Source organism: Callionymus lyra, chromosome 1 (genome assembly GCF_982586985.1).
Source record: "Callionymus lyra chromosome 1, fCalLyr1.hap1.1, whole genome shotgun sequence".
In the NCBI taxonomy this organism is placed as follows: Eukaryota; Metazoa; Chordata; class Actinopteri; order Syngnathiformes; family Callionymidae; genus Callionymus; species Callionymus lyra.
Window position 1 is genome coordinate 46,741,699 of NC_141818.1, and position 24,310 is coordinate 46,766,008.

The 24,310-nt window shown below is 39.3% G+C and overlaps 4 protein-coding genes across 4 annotated transcripts; 2 read left to right on the forward strand and 2 right to left on the reverse strand.

Annotated features, from left to right (window-relative positions):
- Positions 1–1,003: 1,003 nt before the first annotated feature.
- LOC148089921 (uncharacterized) lies at positions 1,004–3,435 on the forward strand. Its single transcript, XM_087810548.1, has 5 exons — positions 1,004–1,125; positions 1,185–1,385; positions 2,470–2,627; positions 3,026–3,148; positions 3,227–3,435. The coding sequence occupies exons 1-5, from the start codon at positions 1,004–1,006 to the stop codon at positions 3,433–3,435; spliced, it is 813 nt and encodes a 270-aa protein (XP_087666674.1).
- plrg1 (pleiotropic regulator 1) lies at positions 3,168–9,200 on the reverse strand. Its single transcript, XM_087810470.1, has 15 exons — positions 9,059–9,200; positions 8,800–8,906; positions 8,035–8,171; positions 7,906–7,956; positions 7,668–7,761; positions 7,486–7,576; positions 7,323–7,421; positions 7,168–7,260; positions 6,935–7,084; positions 6,747–6,848; positions 5,224–5,326; positions 5,045–5,153; positions 4,835–4,974; positions 3,608–3,801; positions 3,168–3,539 (listed from the first exon to the last, which is right to left on the reverse strand). The coding sequence occupies exons 1-15, from the start codon at positions 9,065–9,067 to the stop codon at positions 3,480–3,482; spliced, it is 1,539 nt and encodes a 512-aa protein (XP_087666596.1). The 5' UTR covers positions 9,068–9,200; the 3' UTR covers positions 3,168–3,479.
- An 844-nt stretch (positions 9,201–10,044) lies between these two features.
- Positions 10,045–13,982, reverse strand: fgg (fibrinogen gamma chain). The gene is made up of 9 exons (XM_087810497.1): positions 13,877–13,982; positions 13,764–13,814; positions 13,518–13,704; positions 13,368–13,452; positions 12,822–12,952; positions 11,594–11,727; positions 11,335–11,519; positions 10,943–11,220; positions 10,045–10,433 (listed from the first exon to the last, which is right to left on the reverse strand). Exons 1-9 carry the CDS (start codon positions 13,937–13,939, stop codon positions 10,255–10,257), a joined length of 1,293 nt encoding a protein of 430 aa, XP_087666623.1. The 5' UTR covers positions 13,940–13,982; the 3' UTR covers positions 10,045–10,254.
- A 3,384-nt stretch (positions 13,983–17,366) lies between these two features.
- lrata (lecithin retinol acyltransferase a) lies at positions 17,367–24,065 on the forward strand. Its single transcript, XM_087788800.1, has 3 exons — positions 17,367–17,401; positions 21,386–21,938; positions 23,913–24,065. Exons 1-3 carry the CDS (start codon positions 17,367–17,369, stop codon positions 24,063–24,065), a joined length of 741 nt encoding a protein of 246 aa, XP_087644926.1.
- Positions 24,066–24,310: the final 245 nt, after the last annotated feature.

Here is a 24,310-nt window from a genome sequence, read left to right on the forward strand (position 1 = left end):
GTTGTTATTTAATTACATTTAGTAATAAAAAAATTAGATGCAATTTGTATTTGATTATATGTAATCCCATTTGATACTTTTAAATATCGTTAACATAAAGAAGAACTGTAGAAATACATAAAATATGATGAAAGACATTTGACGGACAAAGAAAACTTTACCAAAAAATCTGTTAGTTGTATTAAAGTTGAACTAGTGATAACATTTTTTTTTTTAAAGTATAATTGAATGATCTTTTCTACAGTTTTAAAGATTTATTCAAAACAGGGCCAACATGATTATAGTTAAATGGCAACATGAGGCCATACTTTATTTTTGCTTGTTTCATTTTTCATGTGATTATGATCAAATTAAATTATTATTATTAATTAAAGAACATTTTCATCTCAGAATGTAACATCCAGGTCACACTTGTTCTTATTTTATTTTGATTCATTTTGATTTTTGATTTTGATTTATTTTTTATGAAAAATTGCTGTATTTGCTGTGGCTATTGGAAAAAACAATTCAATAAAGTTTTACCTTACCTTACCTTACATTAGAATCTTATGCAGCAGGCGTCCCTAAACATTATAGGCATTATATTCACGCACGACCTTCATATAAATACATATTTTCAAGTTTACAGGTTTATTTTTTTTGAGTAAACTTGAATAAAATGAGTCAGAGGCTAATATTACAGAGAAAATACAGTGTTTTTTAAAAACAAAAAACAACTTTACGACAGTTATAATCAATAGAAGAGAGATTAAATCAAAATAAAAACGTTTCATCAGTTTGATGAAGGCATAATGTTTAATGTCATGTTTTGTTTGAGTAAAAAAAATAAAAAGCAAAACAAAAGTTTCACTTCAGGACTTGAAAAGTTGTGTTGCCGTTGTATCCAGGAAACAAATGTAACAAGATACGTGTGAACAAACTTCACCGTTGCCATGTTTCGCTTCTGTTGAAAAGTCGAACCCTAACTTTGGAGCCTCCAGTCGTCAAGATGCCGAAGCACATCATGCTCTCGTACCAGTGGGACCATCAGGTCCTGGTGAGGAGGGTCTACGAGCGGCTCCGAGACCACGGGCTGCCGGTGTGGATGGACGTGGAAGGAGGTGTCACAGGAGACATCAACGACTCGTGGGTGGTTCTGAAGGTCACGATTTCAACTCTCTTGGGTGACGCGAGTGTTTTTGCAGGATGGCGGCAGGAGTGGAGGAGGCCCTGGTCATCTGCCCCTTCATGACCCCGGCCTACCAGGGGTCCCGCAGCTGCAAGAAGGAGCTCACCTACGCCGACAGCAGAGAGGTGGTCGTCGTGCCCGTCATGCTGGTCAGCGAGTGGGCGGCCAGTGAGTGGCTCGGGCTGATCACGGCTGGACTCCTCTGGCTGGACTTCAGGTGAGTTTTTATCCAAGCCGGGCCTGAACGACGTCTGTCTAACTTCTATGAAGACCTGCTGATTATATTAGTATGTCATTATATTAGTATGTCATTATATTATTATGTCATTATATTAGTATGTCATTATATTATTATGTCATTATATTATTATGTCACTATATTAGTATGTCATTATATTATTATGTCATTATATTATTATGTCACTATATTAGTATGTCATTATATTATTATGTCATTATATTATTATGTCACTGGTGAAATTGTTGTATTTTATTTAGTTATTTAATTTAAAGTGATTTCATGTCAGAGTTAAATTAGTTCTGCCTCTTTTAAAAATTATCATTTAAGTGCCTTATAAGCTTAGAAAGTACCTTTCGGTCGTATTTTTGTTTTTCGACTCAAATATTATTTATAACTTGAATAGATAAATGCACTTTTCATTAATGTACTACTGAAATAAAATGCTTCACATATATATCTTTAACTTTATGCTAACCTTATTCGTAGCATTTGATTTTGTTTGGTTTTTAAGTAAAATATTTCATAATAATAAAAAAAAACTGAACTACACTTCTTATTTAAAGGTATTATCCACGTTTTAAACTTTTTAACTAAATATTTTGAATATAAATCAAAGAACTGTAGAGGAAAAAATATATTTATGGAAAGACGTTTGTCAGACAAGTCATTTATACGGAAATAAAAATGATTTAAAAGAAGACGAGAAGAAAATAAAGGTATATGTGAAGTTTTTATTTCAAGATTCTCAGGATAAAGTCACTGTTATATTATATATAACTTGAATAATCAACATTATAAAAATATACATATTAATGAGACTCTTGAAATAATTCAAGTTATTTACTGCATTTGATTATTTTGTTTGTTCATCAAGTTACTTTTCCTAAATTAAGCTTCTCTTTGGTTCCTCCGTAAACAATGTCCCTTTAGCAAACTGAAGCCTTGTGTTATCTCAGGGTCAAGGTGACCCGGAGGGCCCCGACAACAAATGTTTGTGGTATCCCTTGTGTCGTCTCCGTGTCAAGGGAGTCCCTGTCGCTAACCTGAGATGTTCTTGAAGCGACGCAGACCAGGACGAGGAGCAGTTCGACCTCAGTGTCCGCTCGCTGAAGGACGAGATCCTGTTCAACGTTGGTCATCTGCTGGAGGTCAAGGGTCAAGCTAGGAACCACCGGCGCTTTTGTCACTCTCGCTCCAACACCTACATCCATGATTCAGGTAAAAAGACCCCAGGTGTAATTTAGAGACCATGAAAGAAAGCACCGACAGTCTACAGACCAGCACCGAGACTATAGGCATTCACTACAAAAGATGGTCTCTGGCTCCCTCCACAGGTAGAACAGTGTAATTGCACTTGAGAACAGAATTGACTCAGAAGTTGTCGGGTTTGTTTTCTCCCGCTTGAAACTACTCTTGATGGAAATGAATGTAACCGCCATCTCCGACTCACTGCTGTCATGAACCACCATAACACGCCTTTTCTAAATCAAACCATCGCTTCCGAAAAAATCAAATTAAAAAGTCAAAGAAACTAAAACCCGTTTGTTCCAAACATTATCCTGTCCTCGGAGGCTTCATGAAACTCAACCAAACGTGTCACTTCCTGTCGTTTCCAGACGAACAAGTAACTGGAGCCGGAGTTCAGCCGACAGCGTTGCTAGGCGACCGCTGCTACTGGGAGGAGCTAAAGGGCCGCGGCTGCAAACTCTACAGGAACGTGTTCACGAGAAGATTCCTCGGTACGACGAACGACTCAAGTTAGGAAAAAAAAATGGTTTTAATGGTGAAAAAAGCGAAATAAACATGATGTTGTTCAGGACTGGACCGCGAGGAAGGCGGCGTCCTTTCCGAGGAGAGTCCGTCAGAGATGGAGGAGTGGCTCCTGCTGGAGGCCCGGACCCAAGGGACCCGGCGGAGAGCCGTCGCCCTCAAACACAAGCTCTCCGGGCGCTTCCTGGCTCTTCAAGATGGCGTCTTCGTCGGGCTGAGCTCGTGCACGGACGACTGCACGTGGCTCTTGGAGTAAAGACTAATAAAAAAAGTGTGCGAACACGTGACCAAAATAAAACTTCAGAATCTCTTTCTCTTGAGAATATCCGGCTTCCAGTTGATGGGATGACTCTCCTCCGTCTGGGGAAAGAACGAGAGAACGTGAGACGGTTCCTCGGAGACTCGCCGGAGAACCTCGAGCCGCTCACCGCCGTGTCGTCCACTCGGTACACTTTGATGGTCTTGTCGGCCTCCGCCGTGATCAGCCTCCCGCCGGAGTTATCGAACACGCTGGCGAAGATCCCGGACTCACTGTCCAGTGAGCCGGGCTGCACCGCGGCGTGGATGCGCTGGAAGTTGTAGCCGGTCCTCCAGTCCCACATGTGGATGGTCCCGTTGTCGGCTGCGGCGGGAGAGCCGCGGTTAGGAAGCTGCTGCGTGTGTGTGTGTGTGTGTGCGCGTGCGTGCATATATGTGCGCGTATATTTGCATATATGTGCGTGTGTATGTGGGCGTGCATGTGCGTGCGTGTGTGTATATGTGCGTCTATGTGCTTATATGTTCGTATATGTTTGTGCATGTGCGTGCGTGCGTGTGTATATGTGCGTGCGTGTATATGTGCGTTTATGTGCGTATATGTGCGTGCGTGTGTGTGTATATGTGCGTCTATGTGCGTGCGTGTGTGTATATGTGCATATATGTGCGTATATGTGCGTGCGTATATTTGCATACATGTGTGTGCGTATGTGTGCGTGTATATGTGCGTATATGTGCGTTTATGTGTGTGTGTGCGTGTGTGTATATGTGCATATATGTGTGTGCGTGCGTATAAGTGCGTTTATGTGCGTGCGTATATGTGCGTGTATATGTGCGTATATTTGCATATATGTGCGTATATTTGCATATATGTACGTGCGTATGTGTGCGTGTATATGTGCGTATATTTGCATATATGTGCGTGCTTATGTGTGCGTGTATATGTGCGTTTATGTGTGTGCGTGTGTGTATATGTGCATATATGTGCGTTTATGTGCGTGCGTATATGTGCGTTTATGTGCGTGCGTGCGTGTGTGTATAAGTGCGTTTATGTGCGTGCGTATATGTGCGTATATTTGCATATATGTGCGTGCGTATGTGTGCGTGTATATGTGCATATATGTGTGTTTGTATATGTGCGTTTATGTGCATGCTTGCGTGTGCGTATAAGTGCGTTTATGTGCGTGCGTATGTGTGTGTGTTTGTATATGTGCGTTTATGTGCATGCTTGCGTGTGCGTATAAGTGCGTTTATGTGCGTGCGTATGTGTGTGTGTGTGTGCGTATATGTGCGTATATGTGTGTGTGTGTGTGTGTGCGTATATTTGCGTATATGTGCATATATGTGCATGCGTATATGTGTGTGTGTGCGCGCGTGTGTGTGTGTGAGGACGCGCTCACCTCCCGACACCAGGACGCCGTCTGCGTTGACGGCCAGCGTGTTGATGATGGCGTTGTGACCCGACAGGTTCTGGATGAACTTGCCGTCCGGACACATCCACTGTTTGATGTTGTCGGCAGAACCGGAGGCGAAGGTGTAGCTGGAGGTAAAAGACAAGTATTAGCTTCAAGTGTCTCTGATCAACAAAAAAAAGGGGGCGTGTCCCTCACAGTCTGGGGTGCAGGGCCAGGGTCCGGACGGACTTCTTGTGGTTGGTGAGCGTGGCTCGGGTCTTGCCGGCGATCAGATCCCAGAGTCTGATGGTGGAGTCGTGGCTTCCTGCGAGCGGACGAGAGCGGGCGAGTTAAAGGAGTCGAGCCGGAGTTTAAATGATAAAAAGTGAATCTACCGGTGATGACTTGAGGCTCGGACGCCTGACACCGGACCGTTGCCACGGTGTTGGTGTGACCCGTCAGGGTGTGAACGTTCGCCTTCGACCTGATGTCCCAGACCTGAAAGAATTATTATAGGTCATCGGTTCATTTTTTCACTAGTTTTATTTAATAACACTTTAACTTGCAAACAAAACATTACATATGTGGTGCCGTCGCTCTTAACAACCATCCTCCCAAGATGCTTTGCCGCCCAGCAAACCAATCACAACTATTGATCACCTTTGACGTAACAACAGTAGTGTATAGAAAGGCATGTTTTAAAAGGTGGGTGTGGTAATAAGTGCCTCCCTCTAAGCTCAATAGTTGTTTTGCAGAATATATTGCTACACACAAATATACATCAGTCTTTATTTTGCCCCGATACTACACTAATGTTCAGCAGCAGTGGATATAGATTCTTTTTTGAGGTTCTTTAATTTTCAATTTAATTCTGTGTTGCAGTTAAACTTCCGTTGTTAATCCTCATCAGGTATAGAAACAAAGAAATCCTGCGAGATCCTGGAAATGACTGAGGACGAGAGGATACAGTGACTCCAGCATCTTTTAAAAGCTGATATTTGGACATATTTTGGTTTGAAAACAAATGAAAGCAGTAACTACTTTGTCTAGAGTCATGTGGTCTGTAAATACTACAATACCAGAGTCAAGTACTGGACAATACTACACATATACACTTGTTACTACACTATCACAACACCAGAGTCAAGTACTGGACAATACTACACATATATACTTGTTACTACACTATCACAACACCAGAGTCAAGTACTGGACAATACTACACATATATACTTGTTACTACACTATCACAACACCAGAGTCAATCACTGGACAATACTACACATATACACTTGTTACTACACTATCACAACACTAGAGTCAAGTACTGGACAATACTACACATATACACTTGTTACTACACTATCACAACACCAGAGTCAAGTACTGGACAATACTACACATATATACTTGTTACTACACTATCACAACACCAGAGTCAAGTACTGGACAATACTAAACATATACACTTGTTACTACACTATCATAACACCAGAGTCAAGTACTGGACAATACTACACATATATACTTGTTACTACACTATCATAACACCAGAGTCAAGTACTGGACAATACTACACATATACACTCGTTACTACACTATCATAAAACCAGAGTCAAATACTTGATAAATCTACACATATATACTTGTTACTACACTATCACAACACCAGAGTCAAGTACTCAACAAAACTACAAGTATATCCTTGTTACTACAGTATCACTATACATCATATTGTTCATGCCACAGTTTCATGCCAATAAACACCCCTAGTTGTAACTGTGTGAACAATAACAAGGATCTTGCAACAATACATTTAAATATTTTAGTACCGTGTGAAAAGAGAACATGTGCGATACGACAAGGGTCGACTGCGGACATTAAAGGGTTAAAAGAACACGACGGCGCTGTCACTCACTCTGGCTGTGGAGTCTCGGCTGCAGGTCATCAGAACATCAAGAGTCGGGTGCAGATCCAGGTCGTAGACGGCGCTCAGGTGCCCGTGATAGTGCCTGATGACCTGAAGCGAGAGCAGACGGACGGTGAATGCGGCGAAGCTTCAAGGCGAGAACAAAGGTCAGGTGACGCGAGACCCAAAAGACCGACCTTGTTGTACTCCAGGTCCCAGCACTTGACCTGCTTGTCCTCTCCACAGGAGAAGAGGTAAGGGCTGCGGGTGCTGACCGCCACCCCTCGCACCGTGCTGATGTGACCGGTCAGCGACAGCTTCAGTTTACCGCTCGACAAATCCCAAATCTGTCCAGACATTGAAAAAAAGAAAAAGAAGAAGGTGAGCGTCACCGGCGAAGGCCAGAAGATCGTCAAGATGGATCGCAGACCTTGATGGTTCTGTCCGCTGACCCGGTCACGAACCACTCGTTCCCCGGCTCCACGGCGATGGAGCGCACCCAGCCCAGGTGACCGCTGATGACCTGTCGGACGTTAAACTTTAAAGCACAACAGCTCACAAGAGGTTCCATCCGTGTTTCATTACCCGGAACAACTTCCAGGGCGGATGCCACTGAGGTTTGGGCATGGCCGACATCCTTCTCATGACAGCCGAAGTTCTGGTCCCGCCTGCTTCCAGCAGAGACTGGAGGAGGAACTTACCGTTAAATGACTGTCATAACTGAAACACCTACTGACGGTCGACCTACCAGGGTTCTGGCAGAAGGTTGAGACCTCTCGGCAGACCCTGCATGCTGATGGATGTCTCCGACGCTGGCGGCTGTGCGACTGGCGTCTTGTCTGAGAGAAACCAAAGCAAGATCATTTTATTTTCTCCAATTAGTCGTTGAAATGTCACAACAACCACCTGCTAGTTCAAAGCGAACAGTACCTGGCTTGAGAAGGTGGCAGAGCTAAAGCCATGGAGTGAACTCCGGCATCGCTGGGATTCCTGTACAGCTTGGTGTCCGCGGTGAGCGCCACTCCTAACAGAAGAAAAACACATTTGATCAAGTTCATCATGATTATTATCGTCACATTTAAAACAAAATCCATCATCATCACACACGATCTACTGGTCCAAACAATGATGCCATATGACGATTTATAAAATGGAGTTAAATGCTCACCGGGTCCAGAGGGGTACGCGTGAGTTCCCGTGATGAGGTACTCGGATTCACCTGCAATACAAAAAAAAACAACCTGTCTAGCCAAAGAGTTGATGAAGTGATATGAGGTGATCCATTCCAGATCCTCACCAGACTGCGTGATGCTCTGCTGGCCCGGCATGCTGCCCGGATACGGCAAGACTCTGTCTTTTCCTTCCTTCAGGACCGGCATGTGAAGAACTGCGTTGTAGTCCGCCTTTAGTTTCGCAGCCATCTTCAGCTTGTGACTGCAGACGTCAGAAACACTCAGTGAATATAAATTAATAAATGATATCAACTACTATTGGATTTTTATTTGCCTTGAAAATAGGACTAACTTATTTTAAACAAGACTTGAATGTTGATTTAACGATATGGTTTGTAGTTCTGTCAACATGAGTTGTATCAACAAGGCCGGGTCTTACGTAATAAAACTTTTGAAGCAGCCCAAAGAGGCCCATGTGAAATACAATAACTGACAATCATCCTTTTTTCCCCCTTTTTCTCGATCAAACAGCTTCTTGATTTCGTTCTTTTTAAATATCAATAAAAACCTTGCACAGGCATCAAGGACTGGCATTAAAAAAGATTGAAAACAACAACACTATATCTAAACGATTTTAAGAAGATATACAGCTCTAAAACATTTCAAGACGTTTTCTTTAAACCACCAACGTTGTTGTTGTTTAACGTTGTTGTTGTTTTAACAAATTATTATTGTGTTATTTGCTTCCTTTTTAAATTCATATCAACACAAACCAGATTTTTGTGACACAAAAAAAACGATCTTGTTTCCAAACATAGGTTTTCAAAGACAACATTGGATTAAAAAGTTGAATTAAAACCCAATTTAAAGTCAATCCAATAATAATTTACCTTTCTTCGTCCGCTGAGACGGACTTGGCATGATCGGACACGAACATGTCATGAGTCCTCTTCAGGGACCTGAACACCAGCGTGTGGACCGAGTGTTTCTGCACGTCCTGTTTAGATACAGAAAACAAAACCAGATGAAACATTTCGTTGCAAACTCAAACTTAAAACGTCCAATAGCGCCGGTTTAGCAACTAGCCTAGCATGAGCTAACCAGGCGGGATGAAATAAAAACATCCTCTTGTGTGGAGACGGAACTCACCTCTGTCATTTTTGTGTTTAAGAAAAAACAAAAGGCCACGCTAAAAGTTTTTTGGGTAAAAACAAAAACGCGAATCACGGTCGAAAACTTATCACACGTTTATAAACATCAACTCATCCGCCATTATGGAGCGACGCAACAAAACCCGGAAGTGAACCTCTTTACAGCGGCCTGAGATCTAACAGCGCCATCTGTCGACAAGGAGTAACAGTTGCATCAACCAACGTGATTTTCACAAAAGGTTCAACAAGAACTAAATAAACCCAACAAACATAAACGTACAAAACCCACTGGAATAAAAAAATATAGGAGTGCCCTTGACCTGAGGATCACATGAGTCTTTCTGACCGAGAGCGCGAACAGATTTGGTGGTTTATGTATAATGACGTTGACTAACAGTGTAAATAAACAGACCTTCTCTGGTGCAAGAAGTTGGCCTGCTAGCTTTGGTAAGAACATAGTGCTCCACTTTCTATTTGCTAACCAAAAACACAAAGTAATTGTGCAAACAAATCTCCTTTACGCACATTTACAAACTGGACTCTCCTTCAAATCCCAAAAAAACAAAAAAACAAAAACATTAAATATGTAGAATTAAACGTTGATATTTATGAAATAACCAACATTCATACAGAAAATAATGTGTTTGTCTTTTAAATGTATTTTAATCACATACTTTTTAAACATAAATTGTCAGATAAGATTTAGTGGGGGTTTTTTTTAATGCTAAATTTGTCGCAAAAGGACTTTTTTTGCTGTTTTTTTTCATCTTAACATGTTTTGTTTTTTACTATGTTGTCATGGTTGAACTTACCTGTATGTAAGTAGAAGCCGAAATCTATTTTTCCCTTTGGTGAGCCATATAATAAATGTAATAAATAAAATATGGTTATTTTTTTTACCCGACTGACAATGTGAAGAGAAAGTCTTATTAAAGTTTGTCGACCCACAGCAGTTGGTTTGAAAAAAACAAAAACACTACAGCAGTCTTTTAAACCAAAATGAGTTTATTGAATGTAACATGGAGGGTTTTCCATCCGCTCTGGACACCAAGAGCTGTGATATAAAATAATATTTTTTGAAAGAGACATTTCGTGTTCTTATCACTTTTAAAATAAGACTAAACCTCATGATGAATGATGGGAGAGAACTTTTTTTATTAAACTTTGAAATCTAAGCTCAGTGACTCTTTACACTCAAAGTCCACCGAACTGTTTGGCGCTGTTCTGCTGCCCGCCGTCCGCCGTGATGCGCGTGAGAGGAATGATCTTCATGGTGGTTTCTTTCAGGGAGTACCAGCGGTTGTGCCAGGTCACCCAAATGATGCCGTTGTCGTAGCCGTACTCCCCGGCGTCCTTCTCCGTGTACCTTCCACCTGACACAGCAAGAGAAGGTTTTAAAGAAGTCTACACGTTTGAGGACAACGGATACAGTGTTTCCAGTGGTCTAGATCATGGGTGGGCAGGTTTTTGTTCCAACCAATCAAGAGGACACCTTTTGACCAATCAGGTGTCTTAGGAGTGTAATCAGTTGATTGTCAGTCTGGTGTTGCTTGTTTTAGCTGAAACCTCATTGGTTCATTTGTTTATACTTGACCAGTTGGAACAAAAACCTGCACCCACTGCGGCCCTTGAGGACCGAGTTTGCCCACCCCTGGTCTAGATACATCAGCTGGCAAGTGGTTGACCTGATGAAGCTTCATGAAGCCTCATTTTCAAAGCATTCCAAAATATTTTGACATCACGATAATACAGAGAACGACGTCTCTTTGACCATCCATGACACGTCCTCATGAAGCTTCACCAGACCACTGACAATTCCTCAAACAGATAGTGTTTGCATGTCCGTGAGGAACCCTAGAGGAAAGCACCAAAAAAGACCAACCTTGGTAGTATTTCCCGTTCAGGTGCGCGGCGTGGCATCGGTTCATCCACCAGCCGGAGCCGTCCTGGAGGGCACAGTTGCCGTCGTACTTGTCGTTGTCGCTGTCGAAGGTGCTGAACTGCATCCCGTTGTGCGACGTGTAGAACTTGTCGCTGGGGTCGTCTCCGAAGTCGAACCCGTTGAAGGCATCCCCGGCATTTCCCCCCATGAAGTACCCGTAGGTCAGGCGGTATTTATCGGCCTCGGGCCCGACTCGGAACATGTTATAGTCAGCGTTCCTGATGAGGCAAGAAGAAGTGTTAGACTTTGGAGGACCTCAAACATGACCTCGTCCTGTATCCTCTCGTCCTCAGTCATCGCCGGGATCTCGCAAGATTTCTTTGTTTTTATACCTTGTGTTGCCCTCCCAGTCGACCAGCTCGATCCTCAGCACGTACGGGATGTCTGGACTCGTGGTCAGCAGGTGGGTCTTCTCGTTTCCGAGCCAAAACTCTGTGGTGTCATCCGGGGAAAGATAGCCGAAACCCTCCTTGTACTGGGTCCAGTCTTTGTGGAAGTTGAGGCTGCCGTCGCGTCTCTACACAGACAAACAAAGAAATTACAAAAAAAGGTTCTGCCTAAAAAAAGAAGAAGTTGATAACAAATAGTTACTCTTTGAAGGACTGTGAAACCGCGTCCGTACTGGTCGATCTCGCAGTAAACCAGGAATTGTTGCGTAGCCTTTCCTGGTTTCACGTAGTAAAGCCCGCTGATGGTGGCGCCCTTGTTGGCAACGTCCTGACAGTCTGGGGAACAAGTCATGGACCACAAATATATATTAGTAGTAGTGATGCAACCCTGGAGAGGGAATGATTAGACCAAAGATTAATCCATGTTAGCTTAAATGCTAAGTAAAAAATAACTTCAAACAAAGCTGGAAAGCAAATAGAAATAATACTACTAATGAAACTACTTCATGATTTATTTCATGATATGTATTTTATATTAAATAAACTTAAATTATGTGAAACTTGAACTAACTTGTTGATGTAAACGTATCTTTGTCAAAAATCAACTGCGCTATTTAAACATGTTAGCTACAATTGCTACAATAATAAATGAAAAGATTGAGCATTAGCATATTAAAACTAGCTTTGACTTGTTGAAGTCTTTTATTTATTATTTTAAGTGACTTTTGCTCAGGACGGTTTGTTTATCTGGATCTGCGGAAAATGGCAGTGATGCTAACGTAGCCTTTACTCTAAATGTAGTGTTTTTTCACGGCTTTTTGATATGATTTTTATCAAATTTAAGGTTAAAGATTTGACAAGATAAGGTTTTGAAACATATTAACTTTTATTAGAAGAAAATAAAACCTGGAGATTATGCATAGATTACTTTCTGTGTTACTCCTAAAATGTTATTTTAATTTATTTTTTTTATTGACAACAAGCATTAGCTTTGAAGTTTTTAAGGGATACAATGCTTTTTCTCTGCAAAAGTGCTGTACATTTTAACAGCTTTTTAATTAAACTACAAACATAATAGTCGTGAAACATGCTAACCTATCTTTAATGCTAATGCAAACAGCTAATGGCAAAGTAACTTTTTTCCTACCTAATCTACTGATGAATAAAAATAAATAAATAATACGTATAATTAATGATAATATGTAATAACTAAAGATAAAATGAAGTTGAGGTTAATGTTTTGGGTTAAACGGAGAAGGAAAACAGTTTGACTAAATAGAGGTCATGGACAACCAGCTCAAGAATAAAGGTTTACTTTCTATCGATTTTCTCCGCTGAACAAACAGAACAAGGACGAATGTTGTGCTGATTGGGAAACTGAGCGGAAAAAAAGCCAACGGCCTCGTGGTCACTGTTTTTTTTCTGGTTACCTGTTCCTGTGGTTGGCTGGATCTCCACCGTGTCCTTGCAGGACGGGCTGCACTTCTGCTGGAGCTGAATGGCAAGTGACTTCAAGTCCACCATTCTCCTCTCGTTGGAGGAGATCATGCCTTGAAGCTCGCTGGAAGAAGTTGGAAAATAAACGACTAGAATCAAAACCTACGTCAAGACTTAGGGAACAAACTCTTTTTTTTATATATAGTTTTTATATTTTACGAGGTAAAACATATTTATAGTCAGAACAAATAAAAAAGGTTATTTTTTTATTTTGTTTTTATTTCCACAGCACTAATTTTAATAAACAACAATTGTCATTGTTAAATATATTCACATGTATTATTGTACTTTTGTGAAACAGTAAATTATATATTTGAATAGATAATCCTTTATTACTAAATAGCCACTGAAACATTCTGATAATACATGTATTCATTAAAACTTTGGCAGAATTATAACGTATTACTACGTATTGCAAAGATGTTTTTTGACCAGACCTTTGGTGGTTAAGTGAGAAGATACATCAAGAGGTGACTCACAATATCTGCTGCTCCTGAGAGTTGATGGTCTTCTCGAATCGAACGACATCCTCCAACACGCTGGAAGACTTTTTGTAATACGAATCTGAGCGACAGAAGGTTGTCAATGACTTATTGTGCGACGGGTTCCTGTGAGATGTTCAACCGTACCTGGGTTGACGCTCTTCTGAGCTGCCGCCGCAGAGTCCTTCATGAAGAGCATGGTGGTGTCAGATCCTTGGGTCAGGTTAGCGATCATCTCCAGTTCTGTTTGCATGTACAGCAGATCTTCATCCACCGCTTGATAGTAGTTGAACATGTAGTCGGCCACGCCACATGTCGTCGGACAGTATTTCCCCTGTGGACACAGCGAGCGTGAGGCAGGTGTAGGAATCAGACTCGCGAGCGCAGACTCACGAAGTTGTCTTTGATGGTGCACGCCGCCGCGTTGTCTCCTCTGGTGGTTTGCTGTTGGAACGAAGCAGTTGTTAGCGTTCATCGACGATCTCAATAAAGATGAGATGACTTACCGCGGACGAGACGGAGAACAGCAGGAGAAGTCCTCCGGCGGCTCTCAGAAGTGACGGGATCATGATGCCACCAGTTGCGTTCTGTGGACTGAAATCTGGCTGCTCTGATGGATATTTATCTGAACTCCGTCCTCAGGTCAGCGGTTGATAAGCTGCTCCAATGCAAACATCCCACTCACTGTTTCCCAAGCCCGGCGATCAATTCCCAGATCTGACAGGCAGCTCTTCTCCCGGTGACTTGATGTTCTGGCGGCGACGATGACTCAGCCTCGGGTCAACCACACAACAGATGATTGTGATGATGATTCAGGCCAAACAAATATCTCATTTAGGCTATTTATTTAATAATCTGGATACATTTAGACTCCAATTGTACAGATGAAGATGAGAAAAATCTCTAAACTTAGGAAAATGTTGTCACAACATGATCTGGAGCTTGTAATCCATGCGTTTGTTTCTTCTCGTCTGGACTATTGTAACAGTTTGTTTTGGTGTCTAAACAAGAAGGATCTGTTTCGCCTGCAGTTGATTCAGAACTCTGCAGCGAGAATTCTGACTCACTCTAGTAGAAGAACTCACATTTCTCCTTAAAACTCTTCACTGGCTTCCAGTTTCTTACAAGATCAACTTTAAACTTCTGAGCTATTCATGTTCAGACCTTCCATCAGTGATCTGATCCAGACTTACACCCCAGCTCGGGCTCTGAGGTCTGTGGATCAGAATCTACTGATGGTTCCTGAACACGGTTCAAGACCAGAGGAGAGAAATCCTTCCAGACTGTTGCTCCTAAGCTTTGGAACCATGTCTGTGTTTGATGATCTACTGACTCCTTCAAGAAACATCTGTGTTTGATGATCTACTGACTCCTTCAAGAAACATCTGTGTTTGATGATCTACTGACTCCTTCAAGAAACATCTGTGTTTGATGATCTACTGACTCCTTCAAGAAACATCTGTGTTTGATGATCTACTGACTCCTTCAAGAAACATCTGTGTTTGATGATCTACTGACTCCTTCAAGAAACATCTGTGTTTGATGATCTACTGACTCCTTCAAGAAACATCTCTGTGTTTGATGATCTACTGACTCCTTCAAGAAACATCTGTGTTTGATGATCTACTGACTCCTTCAAGAAACATCTGTGTTTGATGATCTACTGACTCCTTCAAGAAACATCTCTGTGTTTGATGATCTACTGACTCCTTCAAGAAACATCTGTGTTTGATGATCTACTGACTCCTTCAAGAAACATCTGTGTTTGATGATCTACTGACTCCTTCAAGAAACATCTGTGTTTGATGATCTACTGACTCCTTCAAGAAACATCTGTGTTTGATGATCTACTGACTCATTCAAGAAACATCTGTGTTTGATGATCTACTGACTCCTTCAAGAAACATCTCTGTGTTTGATCATCTACTGACTCCTTCAAGAAACATCTGTGTTTGATGATCTACTGACTCCTTCAAGAAACATCTGTGTTTGATGATCTACTGACTCCTTCAAGAAACATCTGTGTTTGATGATCTACTGACTCCTTCAAGAAACATCTGTGTTTGATGATCTACTGACTCCTTCAAGAAACATCTGTGTTTGATGATCTACTGACTCCTTCAAGAAACATCTGTGTTTGATGATCTACTGACTCCTTCAAGAAACATCTGTGTTTGATGATCTACTGACTCCTTCAAGAAACATCTGTATTTGATGATCTACTGACTCCTTCAAGAAACATCTATGTTTGATGATCTACTGACTCCTTCAAGAAACATCTATGTTTGATGATCTACTGACTCCTTCAAGAAACATCTATGTTTGATGATCTACTGACTCCTTCAAGAAACATCTGTGTGTTTGATGATCTACTGACTCCTTCAAGAAACATCTATGTTTGATGATCTACTGACTCCTTCAAGAAACATCTGTGTTTGATGATCTACTGACTCCTTCAAGAAACATCTGTGTTTGATGATCTACTGACTCCTTCAAGAAACACCTTAAGACCTTTTTATTTGTTCAGGCTTTTCCTTGATTTTCTGGAACTCCTGTTTTATCTTTATCTTTAAAATATATACTTTATTGAGTATTGTTTTAATTGTTTAAGCGCTTTGTGACCCTGGTCTGGAAAAGCGCTATATAAATAAAAATGACTTACTTACTTACTTACTTACTTACAATGAAGGACCAAAGTAAAATGTGCTGAAAGCCCAATTTTCAACAATCTTAGCCAAGCCATGTTTCTGGCAACATTCCTCCACTTATTACTGAAATCTCCTTATGGTCAACTGAAGCAGAATATAAAGTCACTGTGGAGGTCCGACCGAAATCGCTTCACTGCTGACGCAGGAAAAAACAACATTTGTGTTTGTTGTGAGTCTTCATTAGAAATCTACATGTGGTAGTTTAGAGAAGATTAACATTCCGTTCACATCACCACCTCTTGCTAATGATTCTAAGAGGATTTGCAATAATCAGCGTTCGGAACAATTCGTCTCAGAAGTTCCTCCAGGTACAATGTGTCTGACACTGGAATTCTTATTTACCATTTTTAAAAAGGCAAATAATGTGAAAACAAATTTCTCCTGACTCACTCGCATCTTTCAAATGTTGAAGTCTTTTTCTCCAAGATGCAGTAAATCCTTCATCATGTTTTCAACTTAGTACTTTATAAAGTTCTCCCCCGTCTGAAATCTGGGCGAACAAGAGGTTTACCTTTTTTTAGTGTGCGTGGCTTTAGTGGGTCCAGTGGGCGGGGCTTAACATATTTTTTCAATGAAAAGATAGTTTTGTACAAACAGACACTGATGATTAAATAGACCTCAACATCTATTTAAGACAAAGTAACATCAACACATTAAAAAAAACACCTTTAAAGAAAAAAAGTGAATCGTTTGGCTTTGATTTTCCATGGACGATAATATTGTGAGAAGAACAAGACATCATTAATCTTCTCACAGATTGAAGTGACTAGAAGATCACTCTGGTTCTTTATTATCATTTTCTCCTTTAGGTTTTGGGGTTGTCAGTAGTGATGTGTCGATGAAGCTTCATGAAACAGTGTCATGTTGTTCAGAGGTCAGTAGGTGGCGCCATCAGTTTAAAAATGATGTTTCATTAGAACAGTCGTTCAAAACGAGACCGCCATCTAGTGGACTCTGAAGATAATGACACTGCTTCATGAAGCTTCATCAAACAAGCACTTACTGTGACATTGCGTGTTGACCCCAAAATTGAATCATAACCGTTAAAAAATAGACTTTTTATATACATGAGCATCCAGTCAGCGGACGTATCCTGCAGATATTTGTATTTCAAACTTCCAGAATAACAATTTATCTGCCTCTCCTTGCTAATCTTCTGGATTACCATCTGGATCCAGAAATCATTTGAAGGATTTGTCGCTCTCTCTCAAAAAACCTTCTTACTTGTTTAATGTGTGCAATAGAAGCGCTACCGCCACCTGCTGACCCATTAAGCTAATTGCTATCGATGTCGCAGATGCTACAAACAGTCATTGAAACGATGTAGACTAAATAAATACAAGGGGTATAATGTTGAGTAAAAACACTTTTGTTCGTCAAGGAGGTTTTATTCCAGCAAAACACGCACGTTTCAGGCACTGACTTGTTTTCGAACCGAACTCACAATGTTCAGCTGAGCGGACTTACCGTCTGTGACCCCGCGGTGAACCCAGGGGTGGCATTTCAACAAACCTTTGCCCTCTGCCCGGTGGAGATTTACGCCAGCGTCAAAACACTGCGAACGAACCAGGTTCTTTTATCAGGTTCTTGAAATTCAGGACCAGTTTAACGGTTGTTTTTTCTTTCTAAATTTAAGGATGTGCCAAACAATGTTGATGTCGGTCACGTCTTCACAGAAACACTTTCCATCTGCTCTGTTTTTTAGGAGTCCGGGTCAGTCAGAGTTCACGGGTGTTTAGGTTCAGCAGGCCTGGCAGTTCATTTTCAGGTCACCAGAGTTTTATATCTTCCTTCTTTCCACATGATATAAGCAGGTCAGGAGAGGTTGTTCAGGTAGGATTTATCATCTCATGTCAACATTACGCTTTTTTTTCTTCTTACCTCCTCTCGTCTCCAATGTTTGCTTTCGTTGTCATAAAAGGACGGAGCATGTTTAACGCCGACCAGATGATATATATTTCTTTAAAGTACCAGCTCCAGGATGTGAGATGAACGTCTCCTCCTCCGAGACATCAGGACGAGGACCACGACTCGAAAAGTTGAGGCAGATTCCGAAAAATTGAGGCAGAACTGACGAGCAAAGACGAACAACAAATGTGTCGTTTCAGTTATTTGGGATTATTTATTGTATGGCGGGACGGAGCACCTGCTTCACCGTCGAAGATAAGAGCTGATAGATTCACCTTTAATTTACGGGCCTGATGCGTAACAGTTCAAACGCTCAGAAGTTGTTGCTTCAATGGTCCAATTCAGTGTCTCTGAAGGGGTTTAGCGGGAATTTAGGTCAAGCGGAACCAAAAGTTTAGACACAAACAAAGTTTTTCTCAGAGGTTTTTCGGTGGTGGAATGATAGGATTTAATCCTGTCGGATTAGGACCATCTCGTCCTCCATGCAACTCTGATTTGGGGAAGATTTGTAAGAATGAACAAAGAAGCTTCAATCTTCTCAACAGCCTCATTAGAAGTTTGATGTCGCTCCTTGTGTGATGCTTTATTAGTGTATGTTTAGATAACCTAACAAACAAATATCCAGCTCTCTTGACATTAGTTCAAAACAAAACATTCGATTCCATAGAAATCTGTGTGATGGTTAAAAATACACAACCTCGTCGTGATCCATGTTCAAATATTCTCCTACAATTCATTGTTGGTACTCGATAATCAGTGTAAATATAACTTTTAAAGTGGTCGTTCACCTAAAGTTCGATTCATTTTCTACTCATCCTCATTTCGATTTAGTGTTGGGATTATTCTGAGAGTAATCTGTTACATGTAAGTAAGTAAGTAAGTAATTTAGAACACTTTATTACAACAAAAGCTAAAATGCTACACAAACTGAAAACATTATCGCGAGACCTTCCGGTCTACGATGACATTGCAATGAAGTCATGTTGTTTAGAGGTCAGTAGGTGGCGCCATCAGTTTAAAAATTATGTTTCATTAGAACAGTTGTTCAAAACAAAGGAAAATTGTGCAGAGACCGCCATCTAGTGGACTCTGTACATAATGACACTGCTTCATGAAGCTTCATCCGAACCAGCACTACAGTACGGATGTATTTGGTGATTTTTAAGTGTGTTTTGGGACAAAGAAAAGTATGGATCGGATTACTTTGAAAATAGCGCCCACCTTTAGTCGACATAAAAGCGAAAAATAAAACCTTTTTCCCCTTTTTGCGTCGTTTTTCAGGCCATTGTGTTTCAATCAAACAACATTTTTGTCATAATTTCCTTACCCAGCTTTATATTGCTTAATATTATTAAAATACATTTTATTTTGATTTATCGACGCATTTTGGTTATTTCATTTTTTTGCACTTTACTGTTTCTGACAGAAACTTTTTTTCTACCTTAGAGTCTACCTTACAAAATGAAGGAAGTAATAATTTAAAATGAAAACATTTACAAATGAAGGAAGTCATTATTAAAAATGAAAACATTTACAAATGAAGGAAGTAATTATTAAAAATGAAAATATTTACAAATGAAGGAAGTAATTATTAAAAATGAAAACATTTAAAAATGAAGGAAGTAATTATTAAAAATGAAAATATTTACAAATGAAGGAAGTAATTATTAAAAATGAAAACATTTAAAAATGAAGGAAGTAATTATTAAAAATTAAAACATTTACAAATGAAGGAAGTAATTATTAAAAATGTAAACATTTACAAATGAAGGAAGTAATTATTAAAAATTAAAACATTTACAAATGAAGGAAGTAATTATTAAAAATGAAAATATTTACAAATGAAGGAAGTAACTATTAAAAATTAAAACATTTACAAATGAAGGAAGTAACTATTAAAATGTAAACATTTACAAATGAAGGAAGTAATTATTAAAAATGTAAACATTTACAAATGAAGGAAGTAGTTATTAAAAATGAAAATATTTACAAATGAAGGAAGTAACTATTACAAATGAAAACATTTACAAATGAAGGAAGTAATTATTAAAAATGTAAACATTTACAAATGAAGGAAGTAATTATTAAAAATGTAAACATTTACAAATGAAGGAACTAACTATTAAAAATGAAAACATTTACAAATGAAGGAAGTAACTATTAAAAATTAAAACATTTACAAATGAAGGAATTCATTATTTAAAATTAAAACATTTACAAATGAAGGAAGTAACTATTAAAAATTAAAACATTTACAAATGAAGGAAGTAATTATTAAAAATGAAAATATTTACAAATGAAGGAAGTAACTATTAAAAATTAAAACATTTACAAATGAAGGAAGTAACTATTAAAATGTAAACATTTACAAACGAAGGAAGTAATTATTAAAAATGTAAACATTTACAAATGAAGGAAGTAGTTATTAAAAATGAAAATATTTACAAATGAAGGAAGTAATTATTACAAATGAAAACATTTACAAATGAAGGAAGTAATTATTAAAAATGTAAACATTTACAAATGAAGGAAGTAGTTATTAAAAATGAAAATATTTACAAATGAAGGAAGTAACTATTACAAATGAAAACATTTACAAATGAAGGAAGTAATTATTAAAAATGTAAACATTTACAAATGAAGGAAGTAATTATTAAAAATGTAAACATTTACAAATGAAGGAACTAACTATTAAAAATGAAAACATTTACAAATGAAGGAACTAACTATTAAAAATGAAAACATTTACAAATGAAGGAAGTAACTATTAAAAATTAAAATATTTACAAATGAAGGAAGTAACTATTAAAATGTAAACATTTACAAATGAAGGAAGTAACTATTAAAAATTAAAACATTTACAAATGAAGGAAGTAACTATTAAAAATTAAAACATTTACAAATGAAGGAATTCATTATTTAAAATTAAAACATTTACAAATGAAGGAAGTAATTATTAAAAATGAAAACATTTACAAATGAAGGAAGTAATTATTAAAAATGAAAACATTTACAAATGAAGGAAGTAATTATTAAAAATGAAAACATTTACAAATGAAATAATTATAATTCATTCTGATTCGGTTCTTTGGTTCCATCTGGACTTAGGAAGGTTTCCTTGTGTTCATATGCAGTTGAGGTCTGCATGTGAGTCTTAACTTCCAGGGTCTTAGTCTTTAAGGCGCTGAAATAGAGGGGCCTCGAAGTGTGTGTGTGTGTGTGTGTGTGTGTGTGTGTGTGTGTGTGTGTGTGTGTGTGTGTGTGTGTGTGTGTGTGTGTGTGTGTGTGTGTGTGACGCGGACACGTGCAGTGCGCTCCTCGTGTCCAACCGCCTCCTCAGGATTTCTCCTCCTCGCTCATAAAAGCTCGTCCTCAACATGTTCTCTTCACTCTCACCAGAACCAGAACCAGAACCAGAACCACGTTGAACTTGTTCACATTCCTGCTGGAGAAACTCTCGCTCTTCTCGCACTGGAAACTTTTCCACGTCACGCTCCCCGAGTACGCGCACGAGAAGCGGGATCAGCATCACCAGAATCAGCATCAACTCGTCCTCCGCAGGGGGGACCTGCTGGAGGTGCCCAGGACCCTCTTCACGCACTTCGGGATCTACCTGGGCGACAACAAGGTGGCTCACCTGATCCCGGACATCATGCTGGTGCTGAAGACACGCACGCGCGCCGCCGTCACCAACCAGAGGCTGATCCTGGGCTGCGTGTGCAAGCGCGCGTCCGTGCGCGTGGACTCCCTGGAGGACTTCGCGTACGGATCCAGGATCCTGGTCAACCGGCAGGAAGGCGAGAGGAAGGCGAGGGCGCTGCCCGGCGAGGAGGTGGCCGGGCGGGCGGAGAGGCTGCTGGGAGAGGTGGTCTACAGCCTGCTGTGGAACAACTGCGAGCACTTCGTCACCTGGTGCAGGTACGGAGCCGCGAGGAGTCAGCAGACGGAGCAGGTGAGCGAGAACTTTATTTTTAATTTTAATTGAGTTCAGGAAAATCATTTCACAAAGTTAAAAAAACAAACATTTATATATTAATAAAATAAAATACATGTTGTGTTTTAAAACGTCACTTGTTTACATGCTTGTGTCATAAATCATTTATTTAAAAAATAAATAATAATTTATAATAATACCTGAATTGATCAAAAACACGAACTCTTTAACAAAACTAAAATGATTGTATATCGGACCACATGACTGTATTTATGAACCCTCGTAATGTCAAAGTATGATCATCTATAAATAGTTTTAATGCATTAACACAAGTATTTTGAATTATTATTCATTTATATTTTCACATAACACTTCCCTCCTTTTGTGTGTGTAATTTTGTGTGTATATATTAATCCCTCAAAACATTTTTTTTAATCTAATTGAAGAAATGTTTTAAAAAAAACTCATATATACAAGAATAAAATTGCATCTTATTTATCTTAATAAATGTTACGGCCTAATGACCCATGTCCTTTATTTTAGGGATTTTTTCATCTTTCTTTTGGTTGACGGCCCCTAACAACATTCACAGAATTGAATGTGGCCCCTTGAAGAATTATAATTGCCCACCCCTGTTGTATATGGTTTACAGTTTGGGATGTCAAAAGTTATTCACTAAATATACACAAACCTCTTTCAAATATTTAACCCTTCAGATATAACACAAGGCATACCCTCAAACACATTTGTTTTCTGCATTAATGGGGGTCGCCAGTGGTGATGTAGCTTCATGAAGCAGTGTCATGTTCTTTAGAGGTCAGTAGGTGGCGCCATCATCATACTTACTTAGAAGAGTTTAAAAAAATAATAATAGGAAAATAGTGCAGAGACCGCCATCTAGTGGACTCTGAACATAATGACACTGCTTCATAAAGCTTCATCAGACCATCACTAGTTTTCAGGCCTACGGGTCACCTCGACCCGGCGATGACACCACTTAAGAAGTTGTCAATCAAGAAAAGGCACAACGATCTGCACCTTTTTTTAAAAGGGCAAAAACAGTTAATACTTTAGCTCATTAATTTGTATTGTCTTGGGGGAAAGACAAATTTATACATTTACAATTAGGACTAATCAACATTTTTTCAAAGTGAAATTGTATCTTTCTTTTTACATTTTTCCAAAAGTCTTTGCTTTTACTTGTTATTGTTCACGGGGAGACTGATAAGAAAACTGCATTATTTTCTGTAGTTTTTTTGTTCCACTTCACCTACATTCTCCATCACGTTTCTGTTTGAAAACATTTGTTTTAAATAGTGCTTCCAGATTATATCGGTGATGGTGTATAGTTTAACACTGTCATCTGGTATCAAAAAAAGTACTTTGAAGTTTAAAAAAAGTTGTAGAACGAGGCAAGAAATGAACAATTAATCCCCAATTAATTGCCACAAAAACCTACACTTTAATCTACTAAAAATGATAATTCACCCAAAATTCAAACTTTACTAATTTTCTACTCGCCCTCATGTCGACTAAGGGTTGGGATTATTTTCAGAGTAATCTGTTCCTTTTTAGAGTTAAAGTCACAAATGTTTGTTCATTTTAATGTAGCGACTGGAGCTCAGTGGCCTTGATCTTCATGTCCGTTCGTTAAGACACTTAAAAATATCCAAAATACCTCCATACTGCTGACGTCCATCTTGGATTGAACCTTCGACATGAAAAAATGAACCAATTCTATATTTCTAACCATGTTTTTAGCAGCAGATCCCAGGCAGAAAAACTTAATAATATTGATTTATTTAATTTTTTTTCTAAACAATTCCAACTGATAAAGGTTCATGAAACAGTGTCATGTTGTTCAGAGGTCAGTAGGTGGCGCCATCAGTTTAAAAATGTTTATTTAGTGTTTATTTATGTTAAAATAGTGCAGATTCTTTTTGTTCCTGTTAATACGACACACATTTATTCTGCCATCTTTATTCGTCACAGTTCTGCGAGTCCCTGAAATCCATCCTACGGGACCAGCGCAGCGTCGTGGCCTCGGCTCTGCTCGGGATCGTCTCCATCGTCTGTTTCGGAATCGCACCTTCAACCTCATTACCGACGCTCCTGATCCCCTTCACACTTTGGATGGCGGGATAAAGGAGAACTGATAGGAAGTCAGAAGAATGATTCTGCGCTGGTTCCTTTAAATGCTGACAGAAAAGAATAGATTTTATACTTTGTATACTTGTGATTATTTTTACTAAAAGAGAAGTTTTCAATAAATATTGTGTTTTATGGAAGTTGTATCTATGAATATATATCAACTTGCAAGTCGTGAATAAAGTCCCTATATTTTTAACTTGTGTGTATCTATTATTGATTTAAGTGATTCCGGTGCATGA